The sequence below is a fragment of the Neovison vison genome, chromosome 4 (genome assembly GCF_020171115.1).
Source record: "Neovison vison isolate M4711 chromosome 4, ASM_NN_V1, whole genome shotgun sequence".
NCBI lineage: Eukaryota > Metazoa > Chordata > Mammalia > Carnivora > Mustelidae > Neogale > Neogale vison.
In genome coordinates this window covers 199,056,266-199,073,206 of record NC_058094.1, presented here as the reverse complement: position 1 = coordinate 199,073,206, position 16,941 = coordinate 199,056,266, and the positions used below count along the sequence as shown (strand labels likewise).

Sequence of the window (16,941 nt, the reverse complement as noted above, 5' to 3'; positions counted from 1 at the left end):
TTAAAGAATATAGTAATAGCTATCATTTACAAAGCACTTGCTATGTACTGCAATCTATTCAAGCTTGAAAAACTCGCCCAGTGTCACATAGCTACCAAGTGGTAAAGCTAGGCTTCGAACCAACCATTTGACTCCAAAGCCTTCCTCTCATTCATAACCATAAATTGAAATGGAAAAGTTATAACATGAACGATTTCTCCCTCAAGTGACCATTAGTGCAAGGATTATGATTAGTTCAACATCCACTCAGCAAATCATTTTATAAGTTTAGATCACTGTGATTTAAGAAAAATGCCACTTCTCTAGAACCCATAGCATGGACACATAATTTAAAAGGTTGAAGAGATTACAGAAGTTATACACTTTACTACAGCCCTTTTTACCATATAGTCAAGGAAACTGAGATCTAGGCAAGTTCTTCAATTTGTCCCAAGATTGTAAAACAAACTTGTGGCAACAAGGCACGAGCACACCCAAGAGGAGTTAAGAAAAAGAAAAAAAAAATCCCTCTTTTGAAAAAAAATACATACTTGAGTGCATCCCATATATTTTATTTTATTTCAACATATCTTATTAGTCACTATTGGATAGTGGTTAACTATAAGAGCTAAAAAAATGCAGCATACTCCCACCAGGAAAGGGAGGCCTAGATGCCCTCATAATCAGTGTAAGTTTCAAAAAATATGATCACAAACAATTCCTAATTTATAATTCAATTTTGTTCCAAAATTCTACATGAGTGAACAGGAGACGCCCTTTGTCTTAGATACGGTATTCTACTGGACATGGTATTGGATTCCCAGTTTAGCCTTCAAGGTGGGGTGCTGTGGTGCCACAGTTGGTTAAGACCCCGACTCTTGGTTTCAGCTCAGGTCCTGATCTCAATGTCATGAGATTGAGCCCCATGTCAGGCTCCATGCTCAGTACTGAGTCTGCCTGAGATTCTCTCTCCCTCTCCCTCCGGCCCTCACTCCTGTTCTCTCTCTCTCCCTCCCTCTCAAATAAATAAATAAATCTTTAATATGTATATTAAAGTTTGAGAAACATTGCTCTTTTGTCATTAAGAGTTAATATTCGTTTTTATGTGTTTTTAAATTTTTCCATATTACCATTAAGAAAAAAAATCAAACTAACCCTAAAAGGTTCTCTCAAAGTGGGCCACCCAATGCCTCCCTTAGATTCTAGCAAAAGTCAGATGCATTCAGTGATAATGGTGCTTGTCTACCTGAATCAGAATCACCAGGGGACCTTGACAAGGATACTAGTATCCCGAGGCCCAAATGAACTAAATCACATTATCTGGGGTGGCACTGCTGAATACTTTAAAGAGTGATATAAAAATTCCTTATATTTCAAAGAAATCCAAACCCCAAGAACTCTTCTTATCACAGGAACTGAGGGAAGGTATAGATTGTCTTCATTCAGGTAGAGAGCACAAGGAAGTGTGTTTTAGAGATGGAGTTCTAGTAGTGAGTAGAAATGGGATATAGGGCCAGTTTAAGGAATACAGCAGGCAAGTCACTGCTGGGATTAGAGAAGGAGCTACAGATGGGGAGAGGCAGGCATGGGAAGGAAGGTGAGAAAGGGGTCCTACCTAGTAGGCATCTGCAAGAAGGAGATTTGCTAGAGATAGCTGTCCTTAGGTAGACAATCATGTGAAAGGGACATAAGTGAAAGCCTAAACCAGGGTCTGTGTGCAGAATTTCCCAAACACTCCTTTCCTTATCAGTAGGCTTGTATTCAAATCCCCATTCAATGTCTTTGTCAAACCATAACGGACAAAGATCTTCTGCAATACAGACCGCGGGACTTGAGAACTCTAGTCACATTAGTACTAGGGCTTCTCCTTTACGTCCTTAACCTTCTTGGGGTTTAATGAGTAAAAGGAGTTTGACCCAAGCTGCCCTGACATGCATCTCACCTTGATAATGGAAATATGCCCAGAGCTGCCTAGGACCCGAGAAAGGATAACCATCTCTTAATAATCTGCTTACAGAACTCTCTGCACTTGGCTTGCCTCTCAAGATCCTTAATTGACTCTCACGCTCAGCTTTCAACAGTCAGTCTCCTAGTTTCTCTTCTATGCTATGAGTCTTAAATGCGAAAGATAATGTTTTATCTGGCTGCTGAGTCAGATGGAGGAAAAAAACAAGCACAGAGCTAACTAATGAAGAGAGGCCATAGCTAATATGATTTAAAATTATATCAGCTCTTACAGAGAGACAAGCTCCTTTATGATGGCATTTCCTTTTTGTTTTTTAACCTTTCACAGTCGAGAGCAGATTTCATAGTACTTTTTCTATCCGTCCCGAAACCAACCAAATGCTCCTTATATCACAACTGCCCTTATTCAGAGGGACTAAGGATGTATAGGACATTTTGAAAGCATGTCCACCTTTTACCAAGAGTGGTGTTACAGCAATTTCAGTCATTTCATCGACTTTAAACAATTACCAAGCTGATGAACACAGAGCAAAAAAAAGGAATGGTCAAAGAGAATACCATCAATACTAAAGCATTGGTGTAAGTTGTTTAAAAAGACAGAGGTCTTATAAGAACAGTTATATTTTCTCCCCTTCTTTTCTTCTGGAAGCAATCTATGGCCTTTCAAACATGCAGATGGTTCCAGAACCTAGGTCTGGAACCTACAACTCAGGGTTCAGGGTAGCTGGAGAGTGCATCATCCCTCAACACCACTCATGGGAAAAGCTTTCAGATTCCTTTTGCTGGGATATGTTGAAGACTTGAGAAGTTTAAGAATGAGTCCTTCTCCATACCCACTCCATTCTCTCTTAATTTTGTTTATAGGTTTGACCCTATCACTACTGGTCCTTGGGTGGATTTCACACAGTTCCTTCTGGAGCATAAGCAAGGGAGAAGATTCTCTTTAGTTCCCATCCTGCTTCCTACTGTGAACTTTCTGCAGATTTGCCCCCGAGATGACCCTGGAAGAATCCTCAATCTTTCAGCTTCTGTTAACCTGGGTCTCCTGAGAAGACGCAAAAAAAAAACCTCAGCAGACCAAAGGCTGTTTACCAGAGACACTATTCTGTTGAGTAACTAAATATAATCATTACAAATATAATGATATCACAATTATAATCTGCTATTGCAGAAGGTTCATAGACTTTGGAGCTAAAGAGACCTATCACTCAAATTTACCATATGTGTGACTCTGGGAAGTTTCATAATTTCTCTGAGTTTCAATTTTCTTTTCTGTATATTAGGGATAATAATATCTGTTCCATGGAGTTAGAATTAAATAAAACAATCTGCATAAAGGACTTAATGCTGAACTTGGAATAGATTAGGTAAAATAAACATTAAACTCAATAAATATTAAACTGTATTCATCATGGTTTTGTACACAAGACAAAAAAATTGATAAATATGCTCATGTATTATCTTAACTTTCATATTTAGTGAGTGTTTCTTTTTTTTGCTTGAATCTTTGATGCTGCTGGATAAATTATTTCAGAAGACAGGGCATAAAAGGTGCTTGATCATGAGGCCTCTTTTCCTGCTTCTACTTGGTAGTGCTTATATTAATCAGTGGAAGCAGCTCGTGATGGAGACCATGACTGAGGAGAACTATCAGTCTCACCACCGTCTCAGTCATGACATAACAATTGTTGGAAGGTTAGTCACGTCAATCCAACAATAACTTATTGCATATTACATTCTTATGTGTGACCAGAGTGAATTGTATTGCTATACACTGACTCAAATGTATATAGTATAATCATTAAAACAATAAAAGATTTTTTAAATTAAGTCAAATAGAGCCAGATGCTATGGATAAAACTATTTCCCAAAGTTCTAGTGCTCTCACAGAGAAAAATCACCTCAAAGACATCTTAAAAGGTAATTAGTTCTTGAGATACCTTACTCATATTTAAAAAATTATTAAATTTAAAAATTAATTTAAAAAATTAAAAATTAGAAAAATATTTTTACCACCAAACTGTTGCAGGTTTCTATAGGAATAGAGTGGAAGAAAGATAGACAGATAGGTATCTAGGTAGGTAGGTACATAGATGTGGGTGGGTGGGTGGGTGGATGGATGGATGGATGACAGATAATTTCAAAAGCCAGAAGAATGTTTCCAGGTGATTGTCAGGAGCTTTACAGAATATTCTGGATCTAAATGTGATCATCTTTGCTGAGATAAATTTTTAAATGCATTTTTTCTTGTTATGTACAAAACTACAAATTCTTAAAAACATACAACTTGAATGACATCTTTTTGGGAGACTTGATGGCACTTCTAATTCTCCAATGCATGAAGACCAATATGAATATATGTGAATCCAGATGGTACTTTTACCAAAGCAAATATTATACACAGCCTTTACTTAAAGACTAAACAAATTTCAACCCATCATTGCCTTTTATAGGTTATAACCAAGGATATGAAATGATGCTCTGGTGATATAAAAAATAATAGATCCAAGTCAAATTTAACAGCAGCTAGGAAATATCTCAGACTGCATATAAAGCCCCAGGCTTTCAGGCACAGAACTCTCTTCTCACTGATGGAGACATAGAAGACTGAGAAAATATATTGCAACCACACCTCACTGCCAAATTTTAAATTTTGCTATTTTTCCTTGAAACTCAGTATGCAAATATGATTTCAAAATATTACAGATATTCATATCGATAATTGACTAAACTTGACTTCATTCTTCTCTTGATGTTATATCTTGAAATTCTACTGTCAAATACAGAAGAATAAAGCACCAGCAATTTGATATTCTAGTAAGATAACGTGATTTGGGATCATAACAGAAAATAAACCTCTTCAAAAAAATTTATTTTACTGAAACCATTATTTGTTTATTTATTTATTTACCCACTTTAAAGTAGATTGCCTGCATTCCAGGGCTCCATAGGGCATTTTAATTTGTCTCTACTAGAGTTTTAGTAGTTTCTTTGTATTTGGAGTTGAATCAGTCCTTTTAGCTGAACACGAATTACCCTTGTCATAAAAATGAATGTAAGTCCGTTAGATTAATAAAATCATAATAATGAATACACTTATTATCCATAATAAATTTACAAATGAGATCCTTACCCCTAAATATAATATGATTCCATAGAACATAAATCTCCAGAAAAAGCATCGCCGAAGGGCATTAATGAGTTTGGGGTTTTTCTTTGATGCCAGTTCTCTGTCCCATTCTCTGCAAAAGAATGAAAAACAGGACCAATAAGTTGCATGTACAAATATTTGAGTTGTTCTATTTCCCTTAACATAGTTTTAGTCTCAGAAGGACATCCAAGGAGATTAACCCAAGTGACTGGAGAGACAAAAACACCTTGTGGAGACCTTCCAACACCAACAGTCAGTCAGGTATCTTGCAGAATTTGATGCTTCTCCATATATCAATTTTCAGGGAGTTGACTCCATGACAAGGTCAGATTTTATGTATTAAAGAAAGATTCTTGCTTAAGAGCAATGCAATAGGTGGACAAAGTACAACTCTTAAAAATATACATTACTGTACTTGGGACAAAGTGAAAAATAAACAAAAATTTAAATTTTTCCCCCTTCACCTTTTGATCTTTACTTGCTTAGAACTTTAGTAGATTTTACAAAATTTAAAAGTAAAACAAACAAACAAACAAACAAAAAACACCCCAAAACCTCAACATAAAAAGCCAGGTAGATTTTTCTGTTACTTAACATTAGAAAAACTTGTCTAAATGGCTGTTATTAAATGTAAGGGTATAAAAAAAAATACTGTCAAACTTCACTTTCAACTATTTTTAAAGTCATTTATTAGAGTAAAAGTCTCTAGAAAATTAGAACAGAATCACATTCTATATTTTCTGGTAGGAAAAGACACCATATAGTCTGAAAGAATTGTAGTATCAAATACGTTTTCTTTTAGGGACGCCTGGGTGGCTCCGTGGATTAAAGCCTTTGTCTTCGGCTCAGGTCATGATCCCAGGGTCCTGGGATCGAGCCCCACATCGGGCTCTCTGCTCGGCAGCGAGCCTGCTTTCTCCTCTCTCTGCCTGCCTCTCTGCCTACTTGTAATCTCTGTCTGTCAAATAAATAAATAAAATCTTTTTAAAAAAAAAATACGTTTTCTTTTAAAAACTGAAAGTTTGGGGCACCTGGGTGGCTCAGTGGGTTAAAGCCTCTGCCTTCTGCTCAGGTCATGACCCCAGGGTCCTGGGATCGAGCCCCATGTTGGACTCCCTGCTCGGCGGGGAGCCTGCTTCCCTCTCTATCTCTCTGCCTGCCTCTCTACTTACTTGTGATCTCTATCTGTCAAATAAATAAATAAAATCTTTAAAAAAATAATAAAATAAAATAAATAAAACCCAGAAGTTCATCAATGGATTATATTTACATTATAGCCACTTCTATCTGTTAATGAAGGCTCTTTCTCTTCCCAAATGGTTAAAATATATCTCTAAATGTTACCCTGGCCTTCATTACTAAACTGTACAGAGATGGAAATTTCACAGGCAATAAGAAGTAAAGGTTTTGCATTTCACTAAGAACTATTTCCATTACTATTCCTCTATGATTATCAGAAGTGGTTTTAACACGGGAACAAGTGGGATGTGACAGCAACATGGCAGTCTCTGTGCACGGATTCTGGCTGCCCCAAGAAACTTACTGTCTACAATGCCTAATCACCCTCTCCCATCTATCTACCTCTTCACTCTTTCACTAATACACAGGACTTGTTCCCATCCATATCATTCAACGACTCACAACAGGGTAAGTAGCTAAGTATGGAGGCAGATTCAACCTCTCTTTTAAAGGAAGAATGAGTGAGATGAGAAAGTCTGGAAAGAGAGGTGGTACATACACCAAAGAAATGGTTTCAAGGGGAAGAAGTAGTCAACATGAAGTCACGTAGGAAAGAATCCATTTTATTTGACATTAAGGGACTTCTGGTGACCCTGGTCAATATCATTTTAGCAACACAGCAGACATGGAAACCATATTTCAAGGAACTGAGGTATAAAGGTAAGGTGAAGAAATAGAGAGATCAGGAGAGCAGAGAAATAACAGATATTAAACAAGGGGGCGGGGGGGGGGGTAGCAACCTGAGGGAAAGGCCAGGTGGGAGAATTTATTTTAATGGGAGGGAGTTGAACAATGGATAGCCTGAGAGAGGGAATGAGCAGGGAAGAGGAATTGATGTGGCTTCCTCAGCACCATGAGAGACACAGTAAGAATCCCAAACACTGAGAGTTAAATTACAAAGGAAGAAATTCTAGGGACGCCTGGGTGGCTCAGTTGGTTGGACGACTGCCTTCGGCTCAGGGCGTGATCCTGGAGTCCCGGGATCGAGTCCCACATCAGGCTCCCAGCTCCATGGGGAGTCTGCTTCGCTCTCTGACCTTCTCCCCTCTCATGCTCTCTCTCACTGTCTCTCTCTCTCAAATAAATAAATAAAATCTTAAAAAAAAAAAAAAACAAAGGAAGAAATTCTATACTTATCAGTTTTGTAGCTTTTCATGGAACAGATGAGCAGGTTACACAAAGGGGTGATGTAAAGGGTTCAGTACCACAAACAGAGACCAATGGCCCAGTGGGCCTCAACAAAGTGGTGACCACCAAGGACCTTTGTCACAAGGCAGTTATGATATGGAAGGCCAGGGTCACTTCTGAGGATGCAGAGGCACAAAGTACTAGAAATGGTATGTCAGTCTTCCAAAATGTTTCCATAAATTCTAAATAATAATTTTACTTTTAAAATTTTTTATTATAATAAAAAAATTTTTTAAGAAAAGAAGTGCATAGGGTTAAAACAGATACAAAATAAAGACAAAAGTAAGAAAGACAGAACTTAAGGACTTACGCTGGCATAGAGTTGTTGAATTAAAAGAATAGGTATATTTTTAATTGAATTGATATGGGAGATATAATAAAAACAGGAGAAAAAAGTCTTAGGCCAGACAATCCTACAAATTCTGGTATCCTCTATTTGGCCATAAATAAAAGTTTATCTGGAGTACACAATCTTTTATTAACCTACCCCTGCTCTGATTAATCTCTCCTTCAGCATCCATTCAGAACTTAGGTATTCAATATCTACTGTTTTATTGTGAACTTGCTGATATACCTACAATGTATTATATTTATATATCTTGTCTCTGTAACAATATTACAGGTTTTACATAACGCTAGTCATTTCACATTCAATTATCATTCATTCAACAAATATTTATTGAGCATCTACTATATGCCAGACACTATTCTAAACCAAACCAAACCAAACCAATCAAAATATCCTTGCTTTCATGGCATTTCCACACACTAAGTCCTCGATAATAGAAATAGGGCCTTGATCTTGGAAATATGATTCTATTATTCCCACTAGCCCAATTCTTTGAATAAAATTAAGAAAAAATAAGACTGAATGTCTTACTTTGCCTTGAAAATATTTTTTTAAGGAAAATGAGTTGATTGTAAATAAGGTAAACAAATTACAAGTCTCAACACTTTTTTTTTTTTTAATTTTGGGTCCTGTAGTAGCTTTTTCTTTTTGTTTCTTTTTTTTTCCCCCTTTGGTCTAAGGAGTGAGTGTGTGACCCTAGAGTCTCTGGGATTTTTCACATTTGGCCAAGGAGAAAGGTCTCTTTTCTCTGTGGTTTGTAGAGAAATAAGCAGAGTTCTAAGGCCCTGCTGCACAGAGAAATCCGAAATAATAAACCACACAAGCAAATGCCACCAAGTAGCATCAGATTCTATGGTCCACTGAGTCCCTAAGGCCAGTTCTCTGCCTACGCCCCTCACACAAGTAGGTACAGGAGCCAACAAATTCCTTCTATTTACTTAAGCTAGTTATTGGATTCTGTCACTGGCAATCAAAAGGGTTCTAACCAATACCTAGAAAAGGGAACTCTGAGAACTTGCCTATGATGGGAAGCACTGAACATGAGGAGGCGATAAGTGTAGATCTGTGTTAGAATCATGGTACTGTGAGGGGTTAGATGGAAAATTCCATCACCTCTCTGAGTCTCAGTTTGCTCTCTGCAAGATGGAGGTAGCAATGCTTTCTTCCAAGAGCTGAGAGGAAATACTATACCTATCATTTAATATGTACTCAAAAATATGAAATATTTACATTTTTTTATATCCAATAGCCATTAACTTAGGATTTGCAAGTATATGTATTCATATTCACAAATTAAGATTTTGGAGGCAAACATACCAATTTGCTTCATAAAGATGTTACTTCAGTCTTTACAATATCCATTTCATGTTCTTTAAAGACAAGTAACTTCTCAGAATTAATTCAGAAAAAATTCTTTTACCAGGAAAATGGTTAATCCTTCAAACTTTCATTGTTTAATTTTTAATTGATCAACACTTCAGCAAGAAATTAAGATGCTCCTATTTTAAAGACACCATTTTGAGATTTAAGCCATCTAATAAGTTAGTTCTCCATCATCTAAATAGAGTATTAATAATATAAATGATTAACAGTGTTAATTCCTCCCTTCAACTAATGAACATTGTGCATGAACATACCTTTCCAATTTTTCAGAGAGATTGTCAGCAGAATCAGCAGAAGGGATTTGGTATATGTCTGATAATTCCAGGCGCTGTCTATACCCTTTCGTCAAAATTGGTCTGGTCCAGCTAAAACAGAGAGATGGGACAGATGTAACTATTCACTTGATTTGGTCTCCAATATAGACTTGGAATCTGACACTGTTTTAAATCCTCTGGCAGATGGGAAATGGTGTATGCATAAATATGAGAATAAACAATCCAACGTATAAAAATACCAGTGTATCATCTCTTATAGAACACATCTGTATAAAACACCAATACCTCTCAACTAATGGGACTGAGAGAAAGTATCAGGAATGATAGTAGACTCCTTCCCAGAGGAAAAAAACAAGCCACTACACATTCTATATTAAAAGTAGTCTTACAAACAAACAAACAAACAAAAACTGCCTGGGTGGCTCAGTTGGTTAAGTGTCTGACTCTTAGTTTTGGCTCAGGTCTGTTCTCATGGTCCTGAGATCAAGCCCTGCATCAGTTGCTGCACTCAGCATGGAATCTGTTTAAGTTTCCCTCTCCCTCTCCCTGCACCTCTCCCCACTGAACACTTTCTCAAATAAATAATCTTTTTTTTAAAGTTGCCCCAAATAATAAGATACTAGGAGTTTGTAAGGGCTGAAGTCCAGTCTCTATCATTTTAAGGGTAAAATGATCGATGAATGATGACAGAATGGACTCTCAATCAATATCCCTACACAACGTTGTTCTTGTAGTACATGGTCCTCAGCAGCAAGTTATTTATTAAATTTATTTATTTATTAAATGAATTGACTATGGCTGAAGGATTAATGAATAGTTTATACTGGTTTGTTAACCTAATTAACAAACCTAATTAACAAACCTAATTCTCCTGAATCATTACATCCCACAGCAGCTACAACACACTTGCCCTCTATACCTCTAATAAAGAACAATTTATGATGGAAACTAGTGAAGCTAGTATGGTCAGTAATGAGACAGGATACCCTGGTTCTTTTCTTTCCATTATTTTTAAGTATATTGTTTCTAACTAGTATGGATAAGACAAAACAATCCCCAAAGAGATAAAGAGCCTAGACACAGGAAGACTAAAAGCTGGCAGACTGCAGGGAGTGGGGTGGTACTCAGGCAAATCTTCAACCAGCCCTTCTCCAGGAGAAAAAAAAAGAAACTTAAGTCATTTGCCAAATTCTGTGGTGTAAATACTCCCACTCTGACCAGTTTCAAACTACCAAATGTGAAGTCATTGAACATAGAGTTTGGAAGAGATACACAGTTGCATATTATTATATAGTACGTTCACCTTTCAGCTACAATGTAAGGTAAATAACCTCAATGGTACAGATAGTAGTAAAATATCAAATTAGGCAGTAACAATTTTTTAGTTTTTATTACATTTGTTTTAATATAATTTAAGTGTAAGTTTATACCACCCAATTTTTAATACTTGTTGTACTTAACTTAGCTCACAGACTTCCTAAAAATTTAACAATCTGCTCAGCCAGAAAAGGCCAATGGCAGAAGATTATGACTACCAGATAGTTGAAAGACTTGAGACAAGGGTAATGGCATTGAAGACAGAAAGGAAGGGATCTATAGAAGATCAGCAAAAAGAAAAATATACTCTATCTATTAACAAATATTGCATGTTCAGTATGTTTGAGATTATTGAAATATACCAAATTTACAAGTAAACAGAATTTTACTATCTATGAATTCCAAATACCATAAGACATTAGCAGGAAATTAAAAAATAAATCTTTTCATCTCTTTAGAAAATATATAAACATACATCTTTTGGTCCATATCTAAGATGTGATGATCACTCCCATAAATCAGTTTCAAGCTCATTTTAAAGTAATACACTTTGTTGGCTGCCTCAATCAAAAGCTTCCTGTGTAATTTGTGCCCATTTTAATATGTATATTACACCTTGATATCTAGGTTTGATTATCAGAGTTCCATAGCCCAGCATCATCAAACCAAACATATTCAGTAGTATTAAAACTCAAGTTAGCCATTTACAATTATTAATAAAATTTAGTGTTTCCTGATAGGTTTACCACAGTAAACCTGTATTTGTATTCTGAAATAGAAACTTGGCTTAAAGTGAATTATGAGAACTAAAATCAATTGACTTTAGGCAGCCTAGCAATCCCAGACTTACCCTAGAGAAAACAAAAATGTATCCTGTTAGGTTAAACTGGTACCACTGAATGAAATTTCTGTTCCAATGAGTTCTCCATGCCTGCCTCAAGCCAATCTTAGAAATATAAAAACAAAGACAAAACAAAAACTTCCCCAGATATCTACACCTTTAGACACTTTATGAAACATTAGGCACTGTAAAACTCCAGCCACCACTCCTTTTGAATAATCCCAAGTAGATTAAACATACTTGGATAGAATTTAGGAATGCCAGGTCAGGATTGCTACTTCCATATTTCTTTCTTTGGGAATCAATGAACGTCAGGTGGTTCATGAAGCAAAGCAGATACGCCTGGAATAATCAAAAGCAATACACCCTGTCCTTCTCTTCTCCAAATCTGCTCCCACCATCTTTTCCTCCCATCTCTAATTAATTTTATCCTTCTTCATTCATAACCAGTCAGTATATAGTGACAATGGGCTTAAAAAATGGTCTTAGAAATTGTGTCAGCAGGGGAACCAGGTGGTAGGTATTAGGGAGGGCACGTATTACATGGAGCACTGGGTGTGGTGCAAAAACAATGAATACTGTTACACTGAAAAGAAATAAAAAAAAAAAAAAAAGAAAAGAAATAAAGAAATTGTGTCAGTTTCCAAAATTCTGGCTATTTCTAACAAAACTAGCTAATATTTACATATGGGGTAACAGACATCCCTAAGGTATACAGTTCTTTATAACTTAAAAGTGCTAAAGTAATTTTGAAAAAAAAAAAGGGGGCGGTCTAGTACCCAGGATATGCTGTTCTATTCACTTAACTCTATTAGGCTTCAGGTTCTATTGAGGAAAGATATTATCACTTCATTTTTAAAAAACACACACATAGAAGAAATTTTTAAAAATTTCATTTCTTAGGATAATATTTCCAATTTTTGCACAGAGTGACTTATAATTTCTTTTTTTTTTAAGATTTTATTTATTTATTTGACAGAGAGAGAGAGACAGTGAGAGAGGGAACACAAGCAGGAGGAGTGGGAGAAGGAGAGGCAGGCTTCCCGCTAGGTGGGGAGCCGGATGTGGCGCTCGCTCCCAGGACCCAGAATCGTGACCTGAACCAAGGCACACGCTTAACAACTGAGCTATCCAGGTGCCCCTAGAGTGACTTGTAATTTCTTATAATGAAAATAATTTTTCAATCATAGCCACTGTTAAAGCCTTGATTTTCACAAAACCTATCTCCCTAAAACCACATGTTTAGAGCTCATAATCATTTTTCCACTTGACATTTGGCTTTATTAATCCAACAGAGACATCTGACATTTTCATGTGCTAGAATTTAAGATTAAGGTCAGGTGTTAGAACTTTCAGCTCAAAATGATTTTGTCTCTATAAAACCATCATGTTTCCACAGTATTTCACTTTACATCTTAACTGGCCAAATGAAATAAAAGAGCAAATCCAACAAACACTGGTTCCATGACACTTCTTGCAAATACTGACAAATTGATATACTCAAAGACTAATAGCCTTTTTCCTTTTTGTATGATAAAATTAATGCTTGAGGAATTAAGTAGAAATTACTCTAAACTATTTTGTGTAGACAAATTTAAATATACCAGAGATTTTCTCATCATCCGACTTACTTACCATGAGTTTGAACTAGCCCAAATAATCTGGATAATCCTAATTGAAGGGAATGCTAAATTCAATGCAGATGAAAGATGGGGATTCACTTAAACACATTGTAATAATAAATCTCAAATTTCTGCAGCAAAGCACTATCATTTTGCTTTGGTTTTTTGGTGGGGAGGGATAGTTGCTTCTTTTGTTTGTTTTTTTGTTTTGTTTTGTTTTTTGATAAATGGCTATGATGGGAAGGATTGATTTGAGACCAGAAGTCATTCTCATCTTTATAAGGATTTAAAGAAAAAAAGTCATAGAAATAATACTTCAGAGGCGCCTGAGTGGCTCAGGTGTTAGTGTCTGCCTTTGGCTCAGGTCGTGGTCCTGGGGTCCTAGGATCCACCCCACGCTGGGCTCCCTGCTAAGCCGGAGTCTGCTTCTCCCTCTCCTTCTGCCCCTGCTTGTGTTCCCTCTCTTGCGGTCTCTCTCTCTGTCAAATAAATAAGTAAAATCTTTAAAAGAAAGAAAGAAAGAAAGAAAGAATACTTCAAATGTCACAGTTGTTTTATCAACTTAGATTCAACATTATCTCATAGTCAGATGTATTATTCTCATTGAATTTTAGTGAAAATAACACTTGAGATAATAGTGATATTTGGCTCTCAAAAATCCTGTGTAAATCTTACAGGCTTCAAGGACGCACCTCAAAGTAATAGCTCTGGGGTGCAGGTCAGGTCAGGGAGTCATTCTCTGATTATGGACATGTTTAAGCAGTGTTTGCTGCTTATCCATAAAATGGTGAATTTATAAGTAACAGCAACTTGAGTCAGTTCAAAAACCTTTAGGAAGAACATGCTTTGCTAAAGATCAGCCATTTTTGCATTTGAGAGTTAATTACTTATGAGGATCTAATTTTACCGGGAAAACGGTATTAAGTTCTTTTTCTTTCTCTAGATGAGTGAAAAGTACAGTAAATGTAGTCATTGAATTTTAGGTAGTCTGGAAAGATAATTGCTGCTTAAAAAAAAAAACAATGAACCAAATCTGAAAATCTTCTGGAAGTCCAGAATTTATAGCCATACAGGTATCCTAATATAAATTAACTTAACTTCATGCCTAAAGAATCCAAACATTAAATAGAAAAATATATCTGCCCATTTTATAAGATGCTTCTAAATATAAGTATATTAGGAATGTATGCATATAAGGAAATATCTGAAAGGATATTTTCTTTTTTGGTTATCTATATTCTCCAGTGTTTTACTATGAGCATGTGTAACTTTGGAAATAAGGAAGTTCTTTTAAATTAAAGAAGAAATATATAGTTATAATCCATTATTTGTAATGGCTATCCAACATAAACTTTCTAGTCAAATGTGTTTGTTTGCTTTTAATTTTTATTTATTTGAGAGAGAGAGAGAAAGCAAGCATAGGCAGGGGGAGTCAGAGAGAGAAGCAGGTAGTCTGATAGCAGGGCTCAATCCCAGGACCCCGGGATCACAGCCTGAGCCGAAGGCAGACTCTTAACTGACTGAGCCACCCAGGCGCCCCTCTAGTCAAATGTGTTCTAACTCCATGATTCTTACATAATGTTCACTATCCGTGCTAATTTCTCACAAAATAACTTTTTTCCCTGATATGATTTCTGAGGTACTACCTCAACATGAAGACTACAAAAAACCAGTCACTTGACTCCTACCATAAATCATTTACTGAAGAAACGGAATTTGTGATTTTAAGGGAAAAAGACCACTCCAGGTTCTCACCCTGTCTCTAGCATTTTTCAGTCACATGATCTTGGAAAATGTTCTGGATCTCTCAGCTGCAGCTCCTGATGGAAAGAACAACTACTATGACTACTTTACCTGGTTTTCATGGAGGCCAAATGCAATGTTGTCTATAAAGAAGTACAAATGTACCTTCTTAAGCACTTCTTCATGTAAGAAAATGCTTGGCTTCAGTTTAATTCTCAGAGCACTAGAGTTTATTATTACTGGGAATATAACAGTAACAGCTAACATTAATAGAGTTTTACCACAACCCTGCAAAATGCTAGGGATTTCATATATATTATTTCATTTGACCCTCCACAACAATTCATAAGTCATACCAGTATCTCCCTCTTTCAGATAAATGAGCCTGAGGGAGCTTAAATAATTTGTCCACAGAAGAGTTAGAATTAAAAAATTAGACTGTGATACTTGTATCAAATATTCCATATTAGGACCAATTAAAAAAAAGCATATACTTAGATATAACACCAAAAGCACAAGAAATAGTAGAAAAAATTAGATAAACGAAATCATAAAAATTAAACATTTTTATGCTTTAAAGGACACTGTCAAGAAAATAGAAAAATAACCCGAAGAATGGGAGAAAATGTTTGCATATAATACATGTGATAAAGAGTTTTATCTCTAGTATTTAGGGACTCTCATAATAGTAAGACAACTCAATTTAGTCAGGGGCAAAGGATCTGAACAGATATTTCTCCCAAAAATCAAATGAAAGGATATTCAAACTCATTAGCCATTGGGGAAATGTAAATCAAAACCACAATGAGATACCACCTTATACCTGCTAGCATGGTTATCACAAAAAAGAGGTAATAATAAGTGTCCAAAAAGACATGGAAAATTAGAAACTTCATCTCCTGTGGTGGGAATGTAAAATGATGTAGGCACTTTGCAAAAATAACCTTAAAATGGTCTTTGAGGCATGTCCTCAAAATATGAAACATAAAGTTTCCCTATGATCCAGCAATTCTAGTTGCTGGTACATACCCAAGAGAGATGAAAACAGACGTCTGTGCCAAAACTTGAACACGAATGTTCACAGCAGCATTTTTTGTAATAAGCAAAAAAGTAGAAATAATCCAGATATCAACTGTTGAATGGATAAATTGGTATTCCTACAAATAGAATATTACTCAGTGATTAAAAAAAAAATAATGATGTACTGACACATAGTACAGCATGGGCGAATCTTGAGAACATCACACTAAGTCAAAGAAGTCAGTCATAAAAAGTGCATGATTCCATGCATATGAAATTCCCAGAATCATCAGTCTATAGAGATAGAAAGCAAATCAGCAGCTGTTTAGGATGGGGTAGAGGATAGGGAATGCTTGCTTACAGGTATGGAGTCATGAAAGTATTCTAAAAAAAAATTTTTTTAAGACTTTATTACTTATTTAAGAAAGAGGGAGGGCATGGACAGAGGATGAGAGGAAGAAGCTGACTCCCCACTGAACTGAGAGCCCGATGAGGGACTCAGTCCCAGGATCCTGAGACTGTGACCCAAGCAGAGGGCAGATGCTTGAACAACTGAGCCACCCAGGCCCTGAAAGCATTCTAAAACTGATAAGAGATTGTTTCACTATCTGCCAAAACCATGGAATTGAGTATTTTTAAATGGGTAAATGGTTTGGCATGTGAATTATATCTCAATAAAGCTGGTATTAAGACAAATAGCACACAGAAATTGACTGTCAGTGTTGATTTTGGAAAGTTTTACCACATTTTATTTTTCATCCCTAGAACTTGCAAAAGGCAAATTCTTATTATGGTGACTTTGACACTCTAAGCCCACTCAAACAGGTTAGTGCGTGGGCAGGTACTGCAACTGATTAACACCCTTTCTG

General features: G+C 36.2%; 1 protein-coding gene across 2 annotated transcripts in view; it reads right to left on the bottom strand.

Annotated features, from left to right (window-relative positions):
• CFTR (CF transmembrane conductance regulator) overlaps positions 1-16,941 on the bottom strand; it is a 170,629-nt gene that overhangs the window by 129,599 nt on the left and 24,089 nt on the right. Inside the window, exons 1-3 of one of the 2 annotated variants that reach the window (XM_044246439.1) lie at positions 15,065-15,078; positions 9,509-9,619; positions 5,078-5,186 (exon numbers count right to left, since the gene is read on the bottom strand). In XM_044246439.1, coding sequence (XP_044102374.1) covers positions 5,078-5,186; positions 9,509-9,619; positions 15,065-15,078 — 234 coding nt within the window. Of the gene's footprint in view, positions 1-5,077; positions 5,187-9,508; positions 9,620-15,064; positions 15,079-16,941 lie in introns of those variants that run through there. The other variant, XM_044246438.1, reaches the window with a different exon arrangement.